The sequence below is a fragment of the Podarcis cretensis genome, assembly GCF_951804945.1.
Source record: "Podarcis cretensis genome assembly, chromosome: 8".
NCBI classification, from domain to species: domain Eukaryota; kingdom Metazoa; phylum Chordata; class Lepidosauria; order Squamata; family Lacertidae; genus Podarcis; species Podarcis cretensis.
In genome coordinates, this window is record NC_137177.1 from 62,887,106 (window position 1) to 62,914,953 (window position 27,848).

At 42.2% G+C, this 27,848-nt stretch overlaps 1 protein-coding gene across 3 annotated transcripts in view; it reads left to right on the forward strand.

The window, feature by feature from the left end:
* ZNF536 (zinc finger protein 536) overlaps positions 1-27,848 on the forward strand; it is a 453,697-nt gene that overhangs the window by 184,824 nt on the left and 241,025 nt on the right. For all 3 annotated transcript variants that reach the window (XM_079988707.1, XM_079988706.1, XM_079988708.1), the window contains one exon: positions 22,326-24,497. In XM_079988707.1, coding sequence (XP_079844833.1) covers positions 22,328-24,497 — 2,170 coding nt within the window. In that variant the 5' untranslated portion in view covers positions 22,326-22,327. The remainder of the gene's footprint in view (positions 1-22,325; positions 24,498-27,848) is intronic.

The window sequence follows — 27,848 nt, forward strand, 5'->3', positions numbered from 1 at the left end:
CCAGTGTAGGGCCTGTGTGACAACCTTAGCTACTGCCACATATGTGATTCTCCAGGTAGGGCTGAGCCATATGGCAATCTGCTAACAAATATCACCATCCTCACATGGAGCTGCTAATATGCAGAAACCTTCAGATATCTGCCATAATATCTGAATCAGCCATAACGTTGCCTCTAGCAGAGAGAAAGTTGTCATCCAATGTAGTGCTAAATCCTAAATTTTATGAAATAAGAAATAAATAGTGCCAGGAAAGTCTCTTAGAAGTCTGCTTCTGCTGGTGAAATGTTTTGCTCCAGCAGAACAGTATCACACAAGACAATGCATAAGCAGGTTGCCAGTAACTGTTACACAAGAGTTGAAGAATCTGTTGCACAACAAGTTTCCATTGGTGCAGCCATGCCATTGATCTCTCTTTTGCACATCATTAAGACTCCCCCTTACACTAGTACAAGAGCTGCTGTACTAGCAGACAGAGAATGTTGGATACAGCCCAAAGGATCTACACAAGGAGACCAGCCACCAAGAACATCTCTCTGCAGACTGGCAATTTGTTCTGGATGAATAGGAGGCAGCAACATCTAGCAACCAAGGTTGCCTGATGCTGGAAATTGTAATAACAAGAGGTTGCAAAGTCGGAGGTGACTGAGCAGGGCCTGAGCTGCTTATTCATACACATAAAATAATATCATCATATCATTGAAATCTGTACATGACAACAGCACAAAGGAGTTCTTCTAGACAACCAGATTAATTTCAGGGAGACAAATTAAACCCCATTTAGCCATGGGTCTAAGAAACAGCCAACATATTTAAAGTATTCCAGTTATTTGGATGTCCAATTTCCTATACGTATAGGTGCATAAAAAGCAGCACATCTGGAACTTATTTTCTTGTTTGTGTAGGTTTGCAATCTAAACTATATTCATATTGTTGTTATACTGAAAAATGTAGGAGCATTATGAGGATAAATTCATTAGTACTTGGAGTTCAATAGACAGAAGTGCAAATCATTGTTATTATCTCTCTCTTTATGCATTTTTAAATAGAACATGATAATCATCTTTATGAACTCTACATTATTTATAAAGGTCATTGATGTTTGAGACATTTTTGAGCCAACACCCACGTTGGTAAATAGTCTTTTAGTGTCAAATATAAGAAACCCAAACTCTCCTCTATCACAGCCCTTTTCGAAAGTCTGGGATTTATAGCTTTTTCTGGAATGTAATACACGAGCCATTAAACTGAGAGTTGTACAATTATAAGGTTGTCTTTCAGTCCCATCTGCGGATTGACTGAGGAATAGGGAGGCAAGGAAGTCACTTAGAAGTCCCATAACATATTTATACTTCTTGAAATAATAATAATAACAAACCTTTAGAATATAAAAAGTTGAGGAAAATATGTGCTTGTCAGACCATTAAGGAGCTGGGTTCATGTCATCCTTTCAGAACTTCCAGTAGCAGGATTCTTTGTAAGCCTCTCTGTTGCAATTCATTTGTGGGATGTTGCATGTTCCTGCCAACACAACAGTACCAGATATGTAGAGATCTTCTCCCCAACATATGCATGCTTGCCAGGTATAGGGTCGATTCCAAATCCCAACTGAAGTCAGATATATGCTGGTGTGCTGTCATTGTGCCAATGGGACCTCCTCTTGGCAGTGTGCCTCACCAGCATAATGAGGGATGAGATAGAGTTGGGAGTGTGTGTGGGGGGTGGGGGGGAATTTGGACTACTGGGTTATGGCAGACCTTTGATGGAAAGAGATGTCCTCTGTTCCTGGGAGCATGCTTGTGATTATGAGAGGGGTCTGAGTATTCTGGAAAAGGTAACATTACTATAATTCACCATTGTTCCCACATGTTCCGTGTACGGGTTTTGTGACAGCATTGTCATGATTGGTGGTTAGTGCCAAACTTTTTTTTCTTTTAACTGTAACAGCCTTGAATGACAGACAGTCCTCAACCAGTTCCCTATCTTTCAGACACATACCCTTCTTTTCTCCAGCCAGTCAACTGATAGATTCACTATTCCCATTAAATCTGCTCCACTTCCCCGTGGGGAGGAGTTGCAGTGGACCACGTGGTTATCCACTCCCCTCTGGGGGTGAGGGACTTAGTCCTCTGTTGCCCAGTGGATCTCGGCCATGTCAGAGCCCAGCCAGCCAATCCGCTGGCTGGGGGGCGTGGCCGGGACCATTTAATCAGAGGCCATCATCTGCCCCTCCAAGCTTAAGGGTATTCCGTTAAAGGAATCCAGGGGTGTTGATCTTGTTCAAAGCCCGGGTTGGGGGCTAGGGCCATGACACAACCCCTACGGGAACACCAGGGGAGCTCAAGTTGGTATGCATCGACAGGGCTCCCCCTTCCGGTGGTTTACCCTTACCGGACTTCCTGCACATCGGGCAGGAGTCAGATATAGTCGGGTCCATTCAATGCCTAAGCCAATACTGCTCACATTCTGTAATCAATAAAGTTGTGGTCAAATTTGCCCAATAACATTAACCTAATATCCATGTCCTTGTGTGTTATTTCTCAATGAGGGGGTGGCTTTGGGGTCTCGACATGCAAATCATATTGAAGCTTCCTTCCATATGTTCCTCCTGCCCATGAAATTCCTCTTCTCATCTACTGAGAGCAAACACAGCAATGCCTGGTCATCTAAACTACCCTAGTTGTCACTTGCTGACATTTTCTCTCTTTTCTTCAGTTGATCCAAAGTGATTCTGCTATACTCAATTTTCTCTTCCATCACTATGATTGTATCACCTTTTTCCTTCAGCACTTCAGATCTTGTGGCAATTTTGATCACCTGCAAGTCTCTGCTTCCCCTTTCTCTGCCTCTGACTGTGCCCACTTTTAGACATTTGTCCATGGTGCTATGGTCATGGGTTCCTCCTCCCATCTTCCCATGGTGTGCCAACTTTGTTGTGGAGACCTTGGCTTACATTAAGCCATATTTCCCTGTTAGATCCAAACCTCTCAACTTAGTCTTCATGCCGGTGAACAAACCAGGATAGCAAAGGGAGGAGAGAAGGGAAAGTGGGGAGGGGCAAGAGAGTAGTGCTTGTTCACAGCATCATAAACCATAGTTTCTGAAGCCATGGATGAACTTTAGCCTTTGTCTTTTGCATTTTATGTGAGACGAGGTCATCCAGGACAAGCTCAGGATATTTTGCTGCCTGAGGTGAAGGACAAGGTGGTGCTCTATCCCAAGGCACATACAGAACTCAATTGGACAGGTAGCTGAATCTTGCAGTTGAGGGAAGCAGGCTGGATTAGCGGGTACAGAACAGGCCACATGGCACAGATCTGGCCACCCTGCCTCATCGTAGGGCCGGCCCCGAGGTCATCTATGAAACCATTCGGTCTTTAGCATTTTGATATGTACTGGCTCATTCACACCTGCAGCTCATCAGGAGGTAGTGCCATCGTCTTTAGGTGTCGAGCATGCATGTAGAAAGTAGCATTTACTGTTCCTCTTTTGTATTCAGGGCATTCCTTACTAATCTGGCATATTTATTTAAATGCTAATTGATGCTTGTTAATTTTTTTTTCTGAGAGCCAAGGTCATAAGTGAGTTCCATCCACATCAGCATGATTGCAAGATCTCTTACCTTTTCCGGGGGAATGGTAATAAGAAAAAATAAATAAATCTTCATTTTTAATATAATTTCTATTAGCAAATATATAAGGGGGAAAAGGGAGAAAATGCTAGGGCACTAATAAAAGAAAACTAGGTCACATCTTCGCTGTACAAATTAAAGCATTATTATACAACTTTTAATAGTAATGGCTTCCTGCAAAGAATCCAGGGAACTATAGTTTGTTCAGGGTGCTGAGAACTTTTAGGAGACCCCCTTTCCCCTCATAGATCTACATTTTACAGAGTGGTTGAACAGTCAATTCCTCATCCTAGGGGACTCTGAGAATTGTAGGTCTGTGAGGGGAACAGGGATCTCTTAACAACTCCCAGCACCCTTAATCATCTACAGTTCCCAGGATTCTTGGGGGTGTGGAGCCATAGCTGTTAATAGTGCTTTAAATGTCTGGTGCAAATGTGGTCTTACTGTGTTTTGGAATTTGACAGATTAAATATTAAGCACATTTTCATTTGATTGATGAGAGAGAAGCTGATGTAGCTTGTAAATTAAGTTGGGTTAGGCATCCGCTCAGCAGCACCGTTCATTTTACAGACCAGGTAAGCTTAGCTTAACTGGTTTATTTAAGCCAGTTTGTTTAGTCCCTATGAAGTCAGCTTACATCCTGGCACATTTCTGCCTAATGACTGGGGTGAAGATCAAACTGTTTTGTCAGACGCAGGAGTGTTCACAGTTGAACTTCAAATTAGCTGTTTTCTTTCACACGTGCTCAATGTGGCAGCTTCCAGTTTTTGCCCCCATTTCAGAAGCTCCCTTTGCCTCATTTGGCTGCCTTCCGAGATAAAAGTAGGATTTCTCTCTCTCTCTCTCTCTCTCTCTCTAAAAACAGACTCTGTACCATAGGACCAAAACTGCAAGTGAGCAAACATTGCCACCACAACACTTTAAAATAGTAAATCAAATTTGTTTTCCTGTTTGCATTCAAAAGGCTAGAAAGGTAACTTGGAAAGATGAATGAAAGAGCCACTTTCTGTCATTTTCACTCACGTACCAGGTATAAGGTTTTCCGCAAAGCCTCCAAGGGGGAGGGGAAGAAGAAAAAAAAAGCATTGAAAATTCTCTTGTGCTGCTATTTTTGTCTTTCATTTTTTTATGACAACTTATTTGTACTTAAAGGAATCTTTCCAAAGAGCTAAGAAGCATCATTAAATAAAGACTGTGAAATGTGCAATATGGCTTATTTATTTAAATGTTAATTGGTCCAACGAACACTTCTAATTAGCTCTATATTTGCTTAGCAAAAAGTTTTACAAATTCCAATTGTGAAAAAAGCAGCTATTTTGAGCTGGTAAGCATGTTGCAGCATCAGCTATGATTTTTCTATAGTTCTCAGCCCTTGAAGGCACAATTTAATTTTTCATGTATGCATACTAGCAACGGTAAACACTTGCGAGTGTAAAGAACCTTCTTTAATTAGCTGCACAACAATTAAAGGATTCACAAACTAAATTGAACCCTGTCTCTGTGCTTACTAGCTGAATTCTACCACCTGTCACAACAGCACTTTGTTCAATCTGTTATGCAAAATCATTATAGCAATATAGCTGAGGAAAAAGAAGAAGAAGAGAAAACAGCAATTATTTCTTACTTTTCCCCTGAATGGGTTATTTTGGGTTAGATTCATGTCAGGTTCATTGAAGCTAACCTTTTGAAATCTCTAACAGCATAATACTTATATGGCAGGCTTAAAATTACTAGAAGACTATTTCGTTTTACCCTTTCAAGAGCAAGGAAGATACATTCTTAATGTAAGGTACTTTCCTCTGATCATTTGGGAAAGGAGAAAAAAAATAATTCAAATGCTCTAATTCTTATGGCAGCCTGTTATTTTTCTTCATCAGACAAAACCTAAACATGTAATAGGACAACACCCTCCTTTATTATTAAAGCTTGTTAAGTAATGTAGGAACTAGGAATTTAAAAATGCTATGGCAAAACGACGTCTGTGGGGATTACTTTATTTTGTTTTCTTCATTGCTAGCAACCTGTCTTCTGTCCTTTGCTATCTGTTTTGGAAACTGAAGATGTTAAACACTCTCAGAATTGGGGAGGGGTCTACATTGAGAACATGTTCCCCTGTTAACAGGTTTTGGGAAGAACATTAGTAGTTTATATGGTGGTTCCTTATAAGGTCTTCTGTCAAAGCCTGAAAAACGTTGCCTCTTAGCTGTGAGGGCTTTATTGAGCATTGTGTTCTCAAGTGCATAGTTTAGGCATGCATATTATTTGCATCTCCCCAAACATACTGAAAGTGCAATATATGTGTGTGTGTTATTAATGTAAGATGTTTGTCTGTAGACATAGATTTGTTCTAGAATGAACCCAGGACTATGAGCAGGTACAACCCTAAGCTATTTCCACCATCTTGTGTGGCATTTTCTTGACACTTGTCCACAGAAGCAGATATATGCAGATATAAACTATTGTAGCTCATCACACAAATACTTTCTCCTATATTAGCCAGGTGCCCTCCAAAAGTTTTGATCAATAACTCCTATCAGCTGACTGGGGCTGATGGAAGTTGTTGTCCAAACCAAAACACAGTGTCTCGCCATGTACGATACCATCACAGAAACAGTAGGTTGCCTTATACATTATGATCCCAAGGCAATATTTTTAGGATTCTCAAAAACCACAATTCCTGAAAATGACTTGAAGGTGGTGGTCAACTTAATAGCAGCTGCAAAAATAAATACTGCAAAGAAATGGAAGAAGAGAAATGCGGTGTTTTTATCAGATTGCATTAAGAAGATGTAATTTATCACAACATTGATAAAATTAACTTTTTAAAAGAGAATTCAAGACTTGTGTGATTTGTTTGACATGTGGTTTCAGCCCTGCATCTCTGACAGTTTAAGTTGTGTGCACACACACCTGGGATTGTCACAGTGCACTCAGTAGGGTTTACTTCAGAGTAGATGTGTATATGATTGCACTGTGAATTAGGTGAAAATCCCAGTTAAAAAGATTTGAAAGGATTTTTATGACAGTGGAAGACTGCACACTTTACAGCGATTATGCTCATTATTATTATATTATTGCAAGTATTGTGTTCAGATGCAGAGCTGTACATTTGCAATGATTATGTTCATTATTTTTTATAGTGGATAGCTGGAATATGGAATTTATACAAAAGACGAAAAGGTGTATTTCCCTTAAATAGTGAGCTGAAAATTGATCTACTTGCTTTACAACATGCTAAAGCTATTGCAATCGTATGAATAGGTACTGTGACTGAAGTCAAAGAGTTTGCTCTTTGGTGAAGGGCCTACAATACAGGCATTTTCATAATCCAGGGTTATAAATGAATAGCTCTGATTATTCCAAGTGACCATAATTTTTAAGTCTTCCAATATTTTTAGATACTTGTCCCTCTGCATCATTCTGTGAAAATGGGCTAGTGGGTACAAGGGCGCCTTTTGAAAGCCTGACATATTCTCCATAAAATGAAATATAAAAGCCAAAGGTCTGAAGTTGTGAAAGAATGTATGTTTTATGTTCCTCCTAGCTGAAAGCTGGGAGGGTGGTTGCCAGCTTGATAGTACTGACTTGTAAAATTCTTGGATAATTTGGCATTGCAGAATGAGAAATTCAGTCTTGCCAAATATGTCTTGAATGTACTTTTTCAGTTCCCATCAAAGTATCTGGCTTGTGTAGCATCAGTTGGTGACATATAGAGAGAGGATAAATTTAAATGCAGTTAAAGAGATATTTTAATGCACTACCATATGTGGCATGACGCTTGACAATATTGAGAGGTATTCAAACCATTTGTCAGCATGAATGCCACAGAATGAAGTAAGCTGAGGGTTCCCATCTTACTGAGCTGTTTTTCATAGTTGCATTTCCATTCATGTGAGCAATGCAACTAGGGATTGTTGATCTTTTCAATGAAACTTACCTGGAATGTTTATAGAGGTTACTGCAAGACTGCACTCAATAGACTTTTACCACTTGTGTTCCATTGCTTGTGGGTGTGGGGGCAACAGTTGGAAAAATAACAGTCCAGAGTAAAGTCTGGATCAGGCCGTAGATTGCCTCTTTGAAGTGAGACAGAACATCACACACATTGTCTTTAATCCTACTTCCTGTTCAATGATAAAGGACTTCAACGATTATTCTAAATAAAGAGTGGTGTAAAACAGGGCTGTATTTTTGCCCCAACCCTCTTTGGCATATTCTGCTCCATGTTTTTCTCATACGCCTTCATCTCAACTGAAGATATACATGCATACAAGGAGCAACAGGGGTCTGTACAACCTGGCATGTCTCTGTGCCAAGACTAAAGTGTGGTGGATCCTTATCCATGAGATGTTGTTTACAGATGACTCAGCCTTGACAGCACACTCTGAGGAAGCTCTACAGAGACTCATCAACTATTTTGCCCAAGCCTGCAGGGGTTCAGCCTTACTATAAGCCCGACGAAGACCAACGTCTTGGGTCAGGATGTCACCAGCACTCCACAGATCAGCATTGGTGACCACACACTTGAGGTGGTAGACAATTTTGTCTATCTGGGTTCCATCATAACTAGCAATCTCTCCATTGATGCCGAGCTGGACAAGCCTATTGGCAATGCAGCTATGGCAATGGCTCACCTCTCCAAAAGGGTGTGGGTGAATGTGATGCTAATGTCCAATACCAAGATGAAGATCTACCAGGTTTGCGTGTTGAGTATGCTGCTTTATGGAAGTGAGTTGTGGGCAACTTACAACCATCAAGAGCAACACCCCCAATGCCTTTGACATGCACTGCGTCAGGAAGATTTTGGGTATCAAGTGGCAGGACAGAATTCCAAACAAAGATGTGCTCTCTCAAGCCCATATTCCTAGCATGTTCACATTTCCGTCTCAGTGATGTCTACACTGGCTTGGTCATGTCCACAGAATGAAAGAGGGCAGGAGCTCTATGAGAAGCTGGCTTCTGATGCTTGGTTGGTAGGCAGACCAACTCTGTGTTACATGTGACATGAAGGCTGCCATGTGGGAATCCCTTGCAGACGACCCCAGTGCCTGGAGATAGGTAGTCAAGTCATGTATCCATAGCAGTAACCAGAGGAGAAATGAACACTGGGAGGAGTGCAGATAGAAGGAACCACATGGTGCATCTTCCAGAGAAGAGAAGACTGAGAGGTGATATGATAGCCATTGTCAAATATCTGAAGGGCTGTCACATGGAAGAGGGTAGGACCCCTAAGCCAATTGTTTCAAATTACAAGAAAGGATATTCCACCTTAGCATTAGGAAGAACTTTCTGACAGTAAGAGCTGTTTGACATTGGAATGGACTCCCTTGGAAGGTGCTGAACTCTCCTTCACTGGAGGTTTTTAAGCAGAGGTTGGATAGGCATCTGGCAGGGATTCTTTAACATGGTGATGCCTGTATTGCAGGGGGTTGGAATAGATGACCCTTGGTGTACTTTCCAATTCTAAAATGCCATGATTCTATGACTGTAGCTTAAGAAATTGGCAATTCATAGAGGTGATGATGATGATGATGATTATATTTAATGCTACTACTAATATTACATTTATGTAATACTTGCCAGCCAAGCATTCATTCAGAAATGCACATAGGGTGTGGCTTGCCGCTTTGAAGCATGGGTCTAGTCCTCCGGGAAAGTTCTGATCTCTGCAAGGAGATCCAGATTTTCACTTTTTGAAATATGGCAACCTTAACCAACTGAGTAAAGAATTCCAGAGTTAAAAACTAAGTTATAGATTGATCTTGCAGGATCAATGCCACATCTTTGCTGTGCTTGGTGAAAGTAAACTGCATTGTGGGAAGACTATACCACTTGTCTCCATATGAAGGCTTGGCAAGATATAGTGGTGGTTTTAAAGCTACTAGTTGAGAGCTTCACTCTTCTGTCTCCAGATCACACTCAGTTAATAAACACAACCGTGGTGGTAGATGATTTAAGCAGAGGTTTGCCTGGGCCCAGACAGTGTGTTGTGGTGAAGGAGATCAGTATCTTTTGTCAGTTTTCCATCTTTAAAATTAAGAAATCTCTTGCAAATCTGTACTGACGGCAATATTCTCCCTTCGCTGAGCTCTGCAAAGGGGTGATTGTTGGGTTTTGTCTTTTGAAGATTAAAGAAAAAAGGGAAAGATCGACATTGCTGCTCAAGCCTACATTCCCCTTTCTCCTCCTCCCTTGATCCACCTACATCCCATCAGCTCGGCTCTTAGCACCTCCCTCTTCTACTCCTTCTGCCTCTGAAAACTTCTGTTTTCTCAGTGGGACCAGCTTTGAACCTCAGAAGTGTTAACTGACTCATTTCTGAAAATAATCTCTATGCAAAGAAAACGCATCAGGAAATCAGGTGCAAATCATGAATGGTTTTGTGGGAAGGAAAGTTGTTTGCCCTTTCATCTGATGCTGGAAAAGAGGGGCCTCCCCAGGGTCCTTCCTTTTCCATTGAAGAGAGATAAATTCTACCCTCTGCACACATCTCTGAGGGTCAAGGCAGATGTTCAGTGCTCTGCACTTGTCAGATCAACTCATAGGTACATGGGAAACGGCCTGATACTGAGTCAGACCATTGGTCAATCCAACTGCCTGGCAGCAGCTGTGAGTCTCTTCCAGGCAAGAGTCTCTCCCAGCCCTATCTGGAGATGCCAAAGATTGAACCTGGGACCTTATTCTTGCAAGACAGATGCTCCACCACAGAGCTATGGCCCTTTCTTGCAGGTAGGGACCAAAACAACCACAATGGGGTGGGTATGTCCATGATCAGGTCTCCTGACTTTAAATGATTAAGGCAGAAGGTCTTACCCCACTATCAACCCCCCCCATTAGTTTTGCTAGAGAAAAAATGATGGGCTTGATGCAAGGATCTTTCCCCCATCCCACTTCCATGGGACTAATGAGAACTTCAGGGAGGGGTCAGTTTCCATTGGGGAAACACTGTGTTTTGTGGAAGCACCCCAGTGCAGTGACACCCCACAACCAGCTTGGAGAAGGGCTGTAACCCAGTGGTAGAGCACCTGCCTTGCATGCAGAAGGTATGAGGTTCAATCTCTGGAATCTCTGGATAATGCTGGGAGTGTCCCCCACCAGAAATCCCAAAGAGATTTCTGCCTGCCAGTTTAGACAGTACTGAGCTACATGGGCCAATGGTTTGACTAGAATCCCTTCCAACTATACAATTCTATGATTCTGTGACACTTAAGTATAAGGCAGCTGGCGGCTTCCTGAAAACGAATAGGAGGGGTGGAAAGAAGAGGTTTTGATCAGAGAACTTTGACATCACACTTAGTTTGATCCTTTGTTGTGAGGACGTTTCCTGGCAGGTCAGATGGCTCTGTTTCTGGAATCCAGGGATGTGATTTGATTGTAGTGCAAGGAGACCAGCTATTGTTTGTGCCATGCTGGATATAGGAGACTACCCCTAGGTGCACAGCTGAAAACTCTGTTATGGACACCTTAACATTTTTATTAACCCAAGAGAGGCAGATTGTTAATGTTAGTGAGAGGGAAGTATTTTTGTTACAGTTAGAGTCAATTTTTCTTCTTTAATATACGCTGTGGGTTAAACCACAGAGCCTAGGACTTGCCGATCAGAAGGTCAGCGGTTCAGATCCCTGCGACGGGCTGAGCTCCCGTTGCTTGGTCTCTGCTCCTGCCAACCTAGCAGTTCGAAAGCACATCAAAGTGCAAGTAGGTAAATAGGTACCGCTCCGGTGGGAAGGTAAATTGCATTTCTGTGCGCTGCTCTGGTTCGCCAGAAGCGGCTTAGTCATGCTGGCCACATGACCCAGAAGCTGTATGCCGGCTCCCTCAGCCAATAAAGCGAGATGAGCGCCACAAGCCCAGAGTCAGTCACGACTGGACCTAATGGTCAGGGGTTCCTTTACCTTTACCTTTATGTATGTATGAAGGCATCATTTTCTGTTCCTCCCTGCATTTGTTATACACAGTTCTGTTTCTGTGTCACTGCAGTTTGCCTTCTGCCAAAATTCATTGTTTGTGTGCTGTCCACTGTGGTGAATTACCACAGGTTTCAATAATGTTATTCTGCCCTTTTCATTTGAGTGCAAAAGAAGCACAGTGCAAATAGGGAAGGGCGTAATCAATTACAAAATGTTTGCAGACTGAATGTAGTAACAACAGTGAATACTGATTATATTTATTTCTGTTCTGGGCACGTGACATGGCAGCTTACAGTTTCATTGGAACTCCCCAACATCCCTATTGGTTGACTTTAGATGTTACCATAGAAATGGGGGAAAGCCACAAGCAATAGACGTATGGAATTCCTCCAGTGGTCCACAGACTCTCAGTGTTGAGACCTCAGTTCTATTGTGCACCCTGATCTGTCCATATTGTGTTGGAGCAATCGGTCACATCTGTAAAGGAACACTATTTCTTTAAGTTCATGCCATGTATTTATTTATACATTTCACTGGGGTATGTCAAGTTATATCTCATCACAGTGCTTGATGTAATCTGAGGCAAATCAGATGCATGCATAAATGAATTAAAGGTTGCTTCCTTTACTGAGACAGCTTTGAAAGTCTTTGGGTTTTAGGCAAATAGTTGATATATCCATGACACCTGTGTCCACTGCATAAATAGGGGGGAAAAGCTATTTCCCCTGACTATTTCTCTCCCATAATGAATGCTTGTAGGGACTAAAGCAAGACAAATAGAAGCTTCCCCATGAATTATCAAATTAAGATCATTTTTAATCAAACCCTGAATCCTTTTCTCCTTCTAATTCCTCTATGTGGCCCCACAATCACCATAACTAGATATAAGAAGAACAACCATTTAAATAGAATTCTGATTATCCAAATGTCTGAAATGCTCATGTAATTATTAGGTTGAATAATGTTATGCACTGATGCTCCATAGTGGGCACGACTGAACATTTACTGTTTCAAATATAAATGGTTTATGCTTTTATTTATTAAAAAATAAGCAGTGCAAGAACACTCAGGGCACATATCAATAAAAATCATTTCATTCCTCAATCTATCTATGAAGTCTTCCCTGCTCTGTAGTCCTTTCAGAGGAGGGTGCAAGAGCTGTGAATAAGTGGTTCCTGGAAGGAGGATTGTATCTGCTGTTGTTTATCTGGACATTGCAAATTGATCCAGAGGTCTGAATAGAGTCTTTGGGTTGTATTCAACTAAGACTTACTCAAAGTAGACAATGTACCTTATTTAATTATTTTTATTTTATTTTATTTATAGCATTTATACCAGGCTATTCAGCCAAAAAGGCTCCCAGAGCAGCTTATATAACAATCAAAACAAGAGGCAGTCTCTACCTGCAGGCATACAACCTAAACAAACAAACAAAAAACACAGCACACAAGGGGAAAAGGAACAGGGAGGGAAGAGAAGATCAAAACCAAACTCAGGCACCAATTTCTGAACAGTTGTCCCCACAATGATTGGCTGGCACAGTTCAAGGGCAGGTGGTGCCTAATGGAACTGGGCCTCCAGCAGAGCTGATGAAGGGAGCCCTGCTTCCTATGTCCCTACTGAGGCAGACTGATGGAATGGCTGCCCCCAGATGATACCTGACGGTCTAGTGGCGCTAGTAACTTCAGTGGGTCTACTCGTAATAGGACAAGCATTGGGTCCAACTCAATGACAGTAATCTCGTCTGGGAACTGAAGATTCAGCTCAAGGTAATGCAAAGTAACGATGAAGAACAAGCTTCCCTTCTTTCATCATTGCATAACTAAAGCCAATTCATCCACCTTTTGAAATATGACTTCTATTGTGGAGGCTGTGACTTCTCCCAGCAGCCTTGAAACACAGTGCTTTTTGTTTTCGAAGCTGAGATACACCTTCAGTGGAGTTAATCAGTTTAAAGTGATGCTAAAAATGTTTTCCATGAAATTTTATTACTTAGTTAGCCCCGTTAATTTCAGCAGGTCTACTTGGAGTAAAATTTAGTTAAATACCATGCCGTGCAAGATCTGCTAAATTGTAGAAGCAATCTTCAATATACAAAGTTTTCCAGGAAGCCAAAGCTTTTGTTCCTTTTTAGTTTTGTAGAATATTTAAATACACTTACAATGAACAGAAATTTTATTAAGTAATCCCACCCCCACCCCCCCAAAAAAGCCTACCAACGTAGCCATTCAACCTGCACTTTCATCATTGGTTTCATCTGTGCATGTTATTGGTCCTTAAACTTTCATTTGATAAGAGTAATCTAGCCTATGTGTACAACACATATTTAAAGCATATGGCCCTCCCCCCCCCCGAATAATAGTAATGGGAACTGTATTTTATACTCCACAAAGCTACAATTCCCAACAACCTTCGCAAACTACAGTTCCCAGGATTGTTTAGGATAAGTTGTGCACTTCAAATGTATGGCAGTACACAGCCTCTGTTTATGAGAGAGCTTTTCTTTCCCTTGAAACACATCTATTTATTCCACTGACACCTACCACTGAGAGAGATAATCCACAACAGGCAACGTCGCTGTCAAACTTGGCCAACAAGCAGCTCATGACTCAACCAACAGATGTTTCAGCGGCTTAGGTCAAAGGGAACTTATGGACTTTGTGTGTCCCCCTCCCCCCATCTCTTTTGCTTCTAAAATGAATGCCAGGGATATCAGCACCAGGTACAGGCATTTGACCTAACCAGTAGTCGGAGCAACTGAACTGAGACCTGGAGGAGATGAAAAGGCCAAAACATTAGTCAGTTGAGCCAACAAGCTGGCCACAGTCCAGCATTTCAGACAACTCACACTCCATTTGCATGTCTGGAGTTTTAGCAATAGTGTTGTGTACTTATTTGATGATTTCTTTCTGAGTTTACGCTCCTGACAGGTACCCCTGTGAACAAAATCTCACCGGGCTACCTTGTATGAATATTTCACTCTCAATTCTGCTTTTGATCTTTGTTGCATATGTGCATTTCACATTATACTTAGTTTTGCACAGAATCACATTTTAAGCCCCTATGAAATGGAAATGAAATGATCAACATAAGTGTGGCAGTGGGGGGGCTTGCAGATTTAAATTGTTTTTAAATATAGGCAGATTGATTTGCAGGGGCTTAACCCTTTCTGCTTTCATCTTTTTTTTGTGTGCATGCATGAGTTGCAAAGAGCTTGATCCTAAAGTCCTGGCTGAGACAAATTCACACTGGATGATTGCATATTATTATCATTTTTGTCTGTGCCATATGATGTTTTAAAAGAAGAGGAGACTATAGAACAGTCTTCTTCAGATTATGCAGGGGGTTAAATATGTTGCTCTTCCTGTCTCAACTCCTGTCACCATCTGTCTCAGGGGTAGGCAACATGGTGCCTTCCAGATGCTACTAGACTGCTACTCCCCAGCCAGCAGGGCCAGTAGTCCAGGATGTTGGGAGCTGTAGCCCAGTAACATCTGGAGAGCACCACACTGACTGTTGTTGTTCTTCTGATCCCATCCAAACTTCCTTGCACTTCACGTGAGCTTTGAGCAAAATTCTGCCCTTGCACAAATGGATCTTAGGAAATATTCTAGAGTTCTGCAACAGAGGCCACTTCTCAGTTCTTCTCTTGCCTATAGTTTGAGAGTGCCTTTCTGCTTAGTTCTCTTCTGAGCACTTCATTCCAAAGTCTTAGCTTCCAACACCCCTCAGTGCATAAGAACATTGGAAGAGCCTGCTGGGTCAGGCCAATGGCCCATCTAATCCCCTATGAATATGCTCAGTCCTGTTTTCAAATAATCTAGGTTGGTGGCCATCACTGCCTCCTTTAGGGGCGAGTTCCATAGTTTATGTTTAGCACAGTTTACCTATTCCATTACTACTATGAATAAGCTCTGCAAGAAAGGAAAGAAGCTCACATACTTTCTCCCCAGTCTAGGAGGCAGACACTTGAGCAAACCTCTGCTCTTTGCATCCCCTTTGCCAGTGCTGCAGGTGAGATGAAAGTTCTCCCATTGTCTACCCTGTCTCCCCCAGAACTATTTGGGGAATCTGGAAACTTCCTGCCTTTCCACGTCCCCAAAGTCTCCTATCCCAAGCCATTTTCTAGACCAACTGAAGGTTAATATAATTAAGGTAGAAATGAAAGGAAGGAATTTTAAAACTTTCTGCAATAATAATAACTGGAATTATAATAATTGGGAGTTTAATTATTACAATTGCCAGTGGCAGTCCCAAGATGACATGGGGTCATTATTTGCTTGCCTTAAGCATTGTGTTCTCTGATATGCCTGCACTGGGCATAATCCACCAAGCACTGTTGCTGCAGATGTTGGTGTCAGAAGTTCTTTCCCATGCATAGTACGTACTTGTCCCAGAGGTAGATAATTCCATTGGATCAAATGTTTGCCATTAAAGCAATTTTCACTGCTTGGTAAAAAACCAAAAAAAAAAAAAACCATGTAGTACTCTATATTATTCTGTTTTACATGCAAGTAAAATCTAATAGTTTGAACAAAATTATGCTGTAGCTCCCGTAGTACACAGAAAAGGGTGGCATTGCTCACCTGCCTTCTGAACACTGAGCGTTGCTGCTGGTTTCCGAGGGAGAGGGGCAATGGGCAGGGAGCAAGACACACTGAGGATGGGGCAGCAGAGCCAGTCCAGTGCTCCTGACGCCAGGTCCATACAGTGTCTTGTTCCTCATGCCCTGCCCCACCCCTTTCCAGGAAGCAGCAGTGACACTCTACCCTCAGAAGGCATGGGAGCAACACTAAGCTGCCCCTTCCCCAGCACCTGGCTCCAGCTTTTGCTTTTTCAATTCATTGACTGTTCTACAAAGTTTGTCATTTGGCTTCTAGTGGTCATATTATGATTACATTGTGATTAGTATGCTTTAAGCAAGAATGGCTGTCTGTAAATAGTTTGTTTTTAATTTGAACAGGTAAGGTATCTAAAAAAAGAAAGAAAAACACATAGGTATTTCTGAAAGTTAGAAGAATTTTGAACATCCATGTCAATTATCCATTGCTTATTTTCAGCTAAGCATACAGTGAAAAAGGGAAAAGTAAATGAGATGTTGTTGAGTTATATGCAAACTGGCAATAAACTGACTGCATGGCTTGTCAGCTCGTTGCATCTGTTTTAATTTTGGTTAAAACTATTTTTAACAATAAATAATTTTGGCTTGTTGTGAATTGACACCCTAGACTAACCACACTTGAATATAACATCGTAGGCGATGCCGGAAAATATGATTAAGTCTTACACAAGAACTCCTATAGAAATTAATGAATAATTTTGCTTAAACAAAAAAAATCAAGGGGAAACAATTTAATCATCATTTTTGTCAAATGTTTTCATTTAATGATGCTGTTGATCAGATGGAGCTAGCTCTTGGAAGTTTTACATTACTCCCAACAAGTTGTACCCATTATTCAACCTTTCATATTACCAACACTGGATTTAATATATTTACAATATAATACGTCACTGCCCATGCAGTATTTAATTCTTAATTTTAGTGATACTTGTGAATAAAAATTAACCAGCAATGCTTGACCAAATTATTGCACATAGAGGTAGACTGGATTGAAAGAAAAACAAAAGAATAGATCAAAATCCAGTGCAATGTCAGTTATGCTTCGGCTGATTGAGTCTAATAATCCTGTTAAGATGAATAGACCCTCCTTCCTGCTTCTGCCAAGATTTAACTATTTCAGCCATGTCTTTTAGCATTGCCTACATATCTGTCAACGAAGAATAGGTCAACCATACCGCCCTACTGTTTATTTATTAATCATCTGGCAAATAAACCATTCCGTATCCTGACCAGTGCAGTAATATTTGTGATGTAATTTGTTTGGATGCCCAAATGTCACCAGCGTTGATTGTAAGAGATAAAAAAAAATGCACTTGCTCAGCACACCCAGCTCTGGGCTAAAATGTAAGCATGAAATCTCTGGTTTATTTTTGTAATAATGTTTACAGCTGCTTAATGACCCTGAAAAGGTTCAGGAGTCTGGCGCTCTGTATTTCTTAACAGGAGTATATTATCACATCATAACAACCTTAGTTAAGCTGCATCTCAGCTACAACAATAAGACTCCTATTTAACAAAATTTCGCCATCCATTCTACAAAGCTTTCTCCATAATACTCAATTCAAGTGTTACTCAGGACTAAAGTGGTCTTGAACATCTATGGGTGATAAATAATCTCTGCTCCCAAGAACATTCCTACTGGCTGAATGTAAAATGTAAAGGGTAAAAGGTGTGATTCTGCAGTTACTCAGAGTATTTAGAAATTCAAGTGGCCTTGATCTTCTATGAGAAGGGAAACACTGAGTAAAAGCAGTTGCAAATTTCCATGCATATAAGGGCAAGGGTGTAATTTACAGATGATGACAGGGCACTGCCCTGTTTTTCAGACCGCATGAGGTTTTCCGATCAGCTACAGTTTGTTGATTGTGTATTATGTATGTTACAACTGTCTCTGTTTACTAAGGAAAGCTAGTAGTTTCTGGTATTTTCTGGTATCTTTCTAATTTCTGGTAATTGGTCCTGGTGAATTCCTATTCCCCATCCCTTGCCATGTTCTGCCTTTTGGAGACGCTGAGCATTCTTAGGGTGATTGGTAAAGTTGGACATATACTTAGGAATATGATATCAGAATGATAAGTAAAACTCTCTTGTCCCTAATGCATATGCATACAGATGAACGCTGAGACATCATGGAGTACACAGCCTGCAATTTCATACCATGTAGTTGCCGGGATATATTTTGAACTGTTGATAACCTATTGCAGGGCAATTAGATTTTTCTAGCATGACTGTAATGAAAAGAACAAATACTCTCTTGGCTTCTAAATTGGCGGAAAATAGGCTATTGCGTAATAAATGAAACCAGCTTAAAACAGGTGGATAAGAACCTTCAGCAATGAAAAATAGTTGAATATGGGTTTCAAGCTGATCTCTGTTTTCACCTGTGAAAACAATTAAATGGACCTTGGTGCTTATTAGGGATGGGAAAATAAATTTTGGGATTCTCCCCCTTGCTCCTTTTCCCTGTCTTAAGTTCAATTCTCCAAATTTCCACATCAGTTTGTGATATTATTATTATTATTATTATTATTATTATTATTTATTAAATACTCATGGAAATTCACCAGCATTTTAGGGTGCATTTCTTCTAATCATAATACTGAATTTGATAAACATTTTTTTTTTAAAAAATGCAATATTTACTGTTATTTTTACTAGTACATGCATTTGTAAGCATACCTTACCTGTGTATATGCATCCTTGTACACATTACTTGGCTGGAGAACTGCACTTGAAAATTTGGAGAAGTGTGAATCTTGAAGGATGACTGCATTTTAGTTCTCTCTTTTTGTGGGGGAGAGTGTAAACAAGGTAGGTTTACCATTAATGTGAACTGAATCATATTTCTCCCCCGTCCCTCCTAAATTTGCATGCCCTTCACTTTAAAAATAATGGGCAACTGACCAGTGTAAGATTGCTATTGTTATTAGGAGGTGTAGGTGGTTTCAAGTAAATGCCTTGGTGCAAAAATGGTTGTATTTCAAACAAGGCCGGGACATGCACAATATAGCACAGCAAGCATTATGATTCATTCATTCTTCTGGAATATTAAGGCTGGGATCCAATGTGGGGTTTTTTTTTTGTTTTGTTTTTTTTTAAAAGTCCAAGTGTGTAGGCACAGCCAGTGGGATTTTTGCCCTTGTTTTATTTGAATCATAGACCCCAGTCCATGCTGTATTGCAAAGTGCTTTTGAAGCTCCACCACCCCAAGTCCCAGAAATAGCTTTCTGGGCACCATCCAGAGCTGCTGTTTAAGAAACAGAAGTTAAAAGCTGCCTTGTGTCCTCCAGATTTGTTGTCCTGATCCTGGCATAGGTTTTCACCATTAGAGATTTCTTCTACATGACAGTGATTAGATGTAAGTATTAATATTTCCCTGTCCACCACCAGAAGAGGTAAATGACATTAAAAAAGCAGGAAAACAAAGCATTAGTCCGGTGTTCCTGTACCTCAAATCAGCCTTGTAAAAAGTTTCACAGTCCAGTTAGCAAATATCCAAATATTCTTTCTTACAAGAATGTTGTTTAATTTAAGTGTCGCTCTAGTCTCAGAGGGACGCAGGTGGTGCTGTGGGTAAAACCTCAGCACCTAGGACTTGCCAATCATCAGGTTGGCGGTTCGAATCCCCGCGGCGGGGTGCGCTCCCGTTGCTCGGTCCCAGCGCCTGCCCACCTAGCAGTTCGAAAGCACCCCCGGGTGCAAGTAGATAAATAGGGACCGCTTATCAGCGGGAAGGTAAACGGCGTTTCCGTGTGCTGCGCTGGCTTGCCAGATGCAGCTTTGTCACGCTGGCCACGTGACCCGGAAGTGTCTGCGGACAGCGCTGGCCCCCGGCCTCTTAAGTGAGATGGGCGCACAACCCTAGAGTCGGACACGACTGGCCCGTACGGGCAGGGGTACCTTTACCTTTACCTTTACTAGTCTCAGACCAAAAGCCCTGTTATGCAACAACCTTCCCATTGCAAGGGAATAAATCATCTTTGGCTGCTTACACATTTCCACTTGCTTTGGCTCCACTGTGCTCCTACAAGTGATTTTTGAAGCCAAGGGCCTGTGATGTTAAGTTGCACCCATAGGTATCCTGTAGCTTCTTGAGAAATGCTCTTGTCCAATGTGCTTTTCCTCAAACCAGCTTCCATCGGGTTAAAAAACAGAAAGCTGAGGTGTGTTATATAGTTCTGGCAGCCTTTGCACCTGCCAAGCCAACAGCTTCAGTGAATTCGAAGCTGGTATGAGGAAACAAATCAGGCGTTGGAGGAAGACACCCCTGCTTTCTGTCTGATCTGTACAGCAATATAAGCATGCAATTTGAAATGCTGTGTGGGAAACATTGCTTAAGAGGTTTGTGGGGGACAGAGATATTTGACAGGTGTTGGAAACCTGTGGCCCCTCTAGATGCTATTGAACTCCAGCTTCCATCATTCTTTCTTTTTGGCCATGCTGGCTCAGGCTAGTAGGAACTTTTGGGTTCCCGGCCCAAGATTTGGTATTTCAATGAGAAAAAACGCAAAGGGATCCCAGGTGTGCCAAATAAGGTTTAAAGGCTGTTAAACGACAAAAAGCTGCATGAGCCACTGCAGAGAAAGAGGTCCCTTCCCTTAAGAGACTACTGGTTGTTTTGACAAAGTTATATAACCCCTGCTCTGGACCAAGGAGGACAGCCAAAATGTTTTAAATTTGGAAATATGTGAAGGATTAAGTGGCCTATTCTCATGATGAAGGAATTTTGTCATTTTCATAGTGCAGAAAGACTGAAAGAATTTAGAGCGCAGATCTTAATGTGTGTTTTCATTGGATTGTAGAAGTTCCATTTCTAAGTGCTTCTCAGAAGTAACAGTTCGTACAGTTTTAAAATTGAGTTTTTATTGATGCATCCCCCCCACCCCCATTCCTTGAATGGAGGAGAGAAAATGGCAAGGAGAGAAGATTATTATTAGGGACAATTATGCTGACCAGCACGGAGCGCTCCTGTTTAACAAACAGCTTTGAGTTCTAATTTTCTGCAGCACACAGTTTGTAGGTACCATTTGTACTCATTACTGTATATTGAGAAAGTTATTAAAAATACTTAAACTTGTTGAAGCTTCCTGTGACACCTTCCCTGGCTTTTAATTGGGTTTTATCGAGTTCTAGAAGAGAGCTCTTTTAAAGCTAATCAGAGTCCCTTAGATCGCCTCTTTCCCCCAATTGCGAAATGAAGACGGTTAGCTAAAATCAAGCAACTTTTTTCTAACCATGAATATCTGAATGATCTGCGTGACAAATTAAGGAGGTAATTTATGCCTCTTTAGATGGGTACCATTTTCAGATGATGGAGGAACAATTGCTTTGTAACATAAGGGTTAAATCTTAATCTCAGAGGTTTGCAAAGCTGCTAGTCGCAGTCTGCTTAAAATTTAATATACCTCGTTAATGCTTACTTGCAAACACTGAAGGATTTTTATGATTATAATCATGTGTTACAGCACCTAGTACTGTTTCTAAGCCGCATACTAATCAGCTTAATGAGATATTACTGCACTTTTTGTTGACTAAAGCAAAATCCTTTTTATTGTTCGAAAGCTTGTCCTTTACTTTATTCCCCCCCCCCAAACATTATCTTGTTTTATTGTGTACCAGTAAATATCATGCCATCTCCCCCCCCTCCCCACCCTTGGTCAAATCATAAAAACATCTTTCTCATTGTAGAATGTGGAATTTATTGAATATGCTTAATGGGACTGAAAGTTTTATAAATGGATTTCTATTTTTGTTTTTTTAAAGGGGAAGCAAGCAAGATGCATAGCATTTCTCTCTTATATAGACTGGAAAATGTAAACAGGTGCCATTTCACAGGGAAGGGGCTGCACGAAGTTGAAAGCTGAGCCTGACTTATTTAAGAGTTATATATCCAAACTGATGATGTGTTCATTTTAATATCCTAATTAATACATGCAATCAAAAAGTATGCAGGATGATAAGGCACTGTATAATTAAGCTGAAACATAATCACAATAGTACACTATACACCTGCGCGCATATATATATATATATATATATATATATATATATATATGGTATGTATGCATAGAGGCATTGATTGAAGTTCTTTGATATGTTTGGGTGCACTTTGAATGCAACCAGTTTTTCATAGGTCTAAATCTAAAATCCTTCTTCGTCTTTTCAGGGATGGAGGAAGCTAGTTTGTGCCTTGGCGTTTCTTCAGCTGTGTCCGAAGCTGATGCCCACCTCAACAGCTCCATCCTCAATGGCCAGTATTCAATGAGCCAGAAGCTCCACCAGATCACATCCCAGCTGAGCCATGCATTCCCAGAGCTTCAGAATAGGCAGAACCCCGATGAAAAGACAGCAACGCTCCTAGAAGACAAGAGCCACGTGTCCTTAGCAAACCAGCCCATCAGCAGTCAGATGGCTCTGTTAGCCAACCAGCTTAGCAGAGAGGTTGATACCAGTCTGAATGGGCGGGTCGACTTGCAGCAGTTCTTGAACGGACAAAACTTAGGCATCATGTCCCAGATGAGTGATATAGAGGACGATGCCAGGAAGAACAGAAAATACCCATGTCCCCTGTGTGGGAAGCGTTTCCGTTTCAACAGCATCCTGTCACTCCACATGCGCACCCACACGGGGGAGAAGCCATTCAAGTGCCCCTATTGCGACCACAGAGCGGCTCAGAAGGGAAACTTGAAGATCCACCTACGCACTCACAAGCTCGGAAACCTCGGCAAAGGCCGCGGGAGGGTTCGAGAAGAAAACAGGCTCTTGCACGAGCTGGAAGAGAGGGCGATACTGCGGGACAAGCAGATGAAGAGCAGCCACCTGCAACCAAGGCCTGACGTCAAAGCACATCCGCATTCTCAGCCTATGCCTCTGGCTAATTGCAACCTGTCTGTGCCCACTAATCACAACACCCCCGACATTTCCAACCCTGTTCCCTCTCCAAAGCCAGCCAGCGTACAGGAAGAAGTGGTGGCAACCGCCGCTGGTTTTAGGTGCACTTTTTGCAAAGGAAAGTTTAAGAAGCGGGAGGAGCTTGACAGGCACATCAGGATCCTTCACAAGCCTTACAAGTGCACTTTGTGTGACTTTGCCGCGTCGCAGGAAGAGGAGCTGATCAGCCACGTGGAGAAAGCGCACATCACTGCTGAATCGGCTCAGGGGCAGGGCTCGAATGGGAGTGGAGAGCAGGCTGCGAATGAGTTTCGGTGTGAGGTGTGTGGCCAAGTCTTCAGCCAAGCCTGGTTCCTTAAGGGCCACATGAGGAAGCACAAGGATTCGTTTGAGCACTGCTGCCAAATCTGCGGGAGGCGCTTTAAAGAGCCCTGGTTTCTGAAGAACCACATGAAGGTCCACCTGAACAAGCTGTCTGTGAAAAACAAATCTCCCAGTGACTCAGAAGTCCCTGTGTCCATCAGCAGCATGTCACAGGAAGCTCACGCCAACTTGTACTCAAGGTACTTATCCTGTTTGCAAAGTGGCTTCCTTCCTCCTGACAAAGCGGGTCTAAGTGAGCAGAATCAGACTTACAACAAGGGGGACTTGCCAATGAAAGAGAGGGAAATGCTGGGCAAGCTTCTGTCCCCTATTGCTGGCATTGGCCATAGCCTCACTGATGGGGACAAGCATTCTTTGTTGGGCTGTCTTAACCTTGTGCCTCCTCTCAAATCCAGCTGTATAGAAAGGCTCCAGGCTGCAGCCAAGGCAGCCGAGATGGATCCTGTAAACAGCTATCAGGCTTGGCAGCTGATGGCAAGAGGCATGGCCATGGAGCATGGCTTTCTGTCTAAAGAGCACCAGATCCAGCGAAGCCACGAAGACACTTTGACAAACGCCGGTGTTATGTTTGATAAGGAGAAGCGGGAGTATGTGTTAGTAGGAGCAGATGGCTCCAAGCAGAAAATGCCTGCTGATTTGGTTCACAGCACTAAAATGGGCAATCAGAGAGACTTGTCAAACAAACTAGACCCTTTGGAAGGCAGTAGAGATTTTCTGTCTCACGGCATGAACCAAGGGCTTGATTTCAACATGCAGAGCCACAGCAATGTGAAAGAGAAGCCAACCGAGTGCCCCGACTGCGGCAGGGTTTTCAGAACATACCACCAAGTCGTCGTTCATTCCAGAGTCCACAAGAGAGACAGGAAGGTGGAAGAAGAGATCCTTCAGGGGAGCATCGAAGAGCGTCGTGGGTCAGGCAGTGACCAGGAGTCTCAGTCCGTCAGCCGGTCGACAACACCTGGGTCCTCCAACATTACTGAGGAAAGTGGAATGGGTGGTGGCCTCTCTCAGACAGGAAGTGCCCAGGAAGACAGCCCACATCCTTCTTCACCTTCTTCTTCAGGTATGCCAAATTTAATCTTTCTCCCCCCGCCCTGCCCACAAGCTCGACTAATTTATATAATTCTTCCAAGCTTTCCCTTGCCTGCACATTCTAATAAGATAGCAATGCCTCCCATCAGATTGCTAAAAAAGATATCATGTTCAAAGCCTGCAACTTATTCAAAGCATTGTCCTTGTATTATTCTACTTCCCAACCTTCCATTTATGCTGTACTTAGCTCTTCCACATGTGGTAGTGGTGAAAAATGGTGGTTGCTTTCATAAAACAGAGAAGAGCCATGGGAGAGATCCTTTCCTTTTTTTTATTCCATTTTTCACTATTACTGCTAAGTTCTCATCCTTACAGGCTCCCACTTTCAAGTGAAAGGGTAATATAAACTCTTAGCAACATTTGTCTGAGAAGGGATCAAATGGGTTTGTAAGCTGCGTGCTCTGGAAAATGTTGTTGTCTCATTGAGGACGAGGCTACTAGTCATGATGGCTGTGTCCTGCCTCAAAATTTGGAGGCGGTTATATCAATTGTTGCGGATGAGTAGGGAAAGTGCTGTTGCCCATTATCCTGCCAGTGGGCATCCTATTGGTGCATCTGGTTGGCTACTGTGTAAACAAGATGCAGGACTTAATAGGCTCCCTTTGACCTGATCCTGCAAGGCACCTTGATCATACACACACTGTTAAGTTCAGTAGGATTGCTCTAGCTATATACAATGTGTGCAGCTTCCAAGCCGCAATGTTTGTTGTTTTGCTTGTATATTAATATGCTAATTTGGATATATGCAATACTATCTATTTAGTGTAGAGACATTCAGGCTGTAGATAGCTACATGCTGACTCCCATTCACTTCTCCATTAAGCCTTTCCTGAAACCCTGCCCTTGCTGCCTTTTGACAAGGCCATATTCAGTGGCGGGACACGGTTCATTTATGTGACTAATTGTGGTGTACATTTAAGGCCAGAGGCCAGGAATACACATGGTTTGGGGACATACGTAGAGTTGAATGAAAAGCTATATGTGCCCCTATTGCTGCCCTGTGGCTGTCCACAGGCTGCACACTCCTGAGCTGAAAACGCACGCGCGCACACACACACACACACACGAGTAAGGATGAAATGATTTCTTAAAAAAAATATTCTGTTGTGTTTAATGTCAACCTGCTGTGTACCAAACAGGAAAGCAAAATAATATTTCATTGAAGCTATCTTCAATATTGAGCTTCCTTGGCACTCTTTTTTTTTTTTTTTCCAAAGCAAAAAAGAAAGGTAAGATTTCTGGCTTCATCTCTCATTTCTCGACTCTTGAACTAATGGATAGTAAATTGAAAGTTATATCTTCAGCCCCTTTATAACAAAAGCACCTCACTAATATTGTAATCATTCTGCAGGCCTAACAACAGAGGAAATCATGCCATAACAAATACTCTGTTACTAATGGCAACATTGATTTCTGCAATCAGCCATTAAGTCTAGAAAATGAAAGACAGTTTGAGAGACCTTAAGGCATTACAATGCCCACTGTTAAAGATCTGGTAGCAGGCTGTTGAAGGCAATTCTCTTCAGCCTCACCCCCTCCCTTAGTTTCGATAAATATTTTAGTATTGAAGGCAATCCACTGTTACAGTTATTAAGTAGATGCCAGTTTATTTCTGTTGTTCTTGTCATGCTCCAGTATCCTCCGTTTCTAAGGCCAGATTAATATGAAAGAAAGTGCTGGTTTGGGGTTGGCTTATAACAAACCAGTAAAGAAACACTTTAAGACACATAAATCTGTCCTCTGCATTCCACAGATTCCTATAGTGCTTAATGCTGTTGTTTAAATACCCATGAAACACACTGACTACTCTTAGAACTGTAGCCTCATTTACAATTTATTAGTGGTGAAACACATTTGAAAATCCTGTGTGCGTAGGAAATGAGGAAAGCAGGAGAGAGCTGGTTTCAGTTGTTTGGATTGTTTTAGGAGGATTGAAAATTCAATAGGACAACATAAAGATTTTCTTCTCTACATAAGCTGAACTTGTCAACATTCTAAACATAAAAAAATAGTTTGTGCTTTTTGCTGCTGCCACTTCACTGCAAACAATTTCCTCAAAGGTTGGCCAGCATGTTTGCAGCATTTGCTTTAGAATAATCACCTGAAAAACAAGTCGCCTTAGTCATTTTCGAATCTGCTGCTACCTTTCTTGTAAAAGTCATAGATAGGAAGCTTTTGACAACCTGTGCAAGAATGAGAGAAATCCTCTTCATGAGGTCCATTTTGTTTCTTGTCTTGTGGATTTTTTAAATCTGCCTGTTTGCACATCAGCCCTGGCATGTAGATCTCAAAACTTCCATTAAAACTATGAATTATGAAACCAAGTCCTTTCAGATTTTGCCTGTTCTGCCAAACAAAAGTACTAATGGAATATTTGGTCCTAGAAGCAGGGCCAAATGACTCAGGCCCCAAATATCTGAAAGACCTCCTCCGCCTGTACAGGGCCCTCTTGGGTGCTGAAATTAGCAGAGGGGGCACTCTTGGTAGTTATTCCACCCTCAGAGGCTTGGGGGCAGTGGCGAAGCTGCATGCTCCGCTACCGCGGGTGGAGAGCAGGCAGGGGCGTGGCTGGCACCCCTGAGGACATAGTATGCCGCCCACGAGGGCGTGGCGTGCCTCCCACAGGGGCGTGGCATGTGTTCTGGGGGCGTGGTGACTGGGGGGTGCACAGCGCATGTCTGGGGGGCCGCCGTGATGGCACCCTACCAGAATAGTGGTGCCGGGGGCGGTCTGCTCCCTCTGCACCCCCGTTCCTCCGCCAGTGCTTGGGGGGAGGTGGAGATGGCCGTTCCCTGTGGCAGCCCCTATGCGGTGGTACTCCCTCCCCACAAAGGTGTGTTTTGCACCTTCATTATACAGTTTTTGTAGAATGCTGAGCACATGTCTGTACCTTGGCTTCTGAAACTTGAGGTGTATGTTTTTAGGACCCACCTTATTTTTATGGTTGGAAGTTGTTTTAAATTGTTTTTTTTTTTTAATTGTGGGGCCTTAGTGTGAAGGGTAGGGAAACAAACAAACAAACAAACAGCAGCAGGTGTTTAGACCAGCCCTGCAGCCAATCTCATTTAATGATCTCCCAGCTTGTTCCCATATAAGCACTGCCTCCAGCTGCCTGAGCATCATCTGTATGAAAGTGGGAGAGTCAAGACAGATGACTGATGCTCTCTTTCTTCTCCCAGTTAGTTCCTGGATACCAGTTCCTGGAAATCTCAGGTGCCCTACTTGTAGGTTTCCCATAATAGACACCTGGTTGGCCACTGTGAGGACAGGATGCTGGACTGGATGTGCCATTCGCCTGATCCAGCAGGGTCCTTCTTATGCC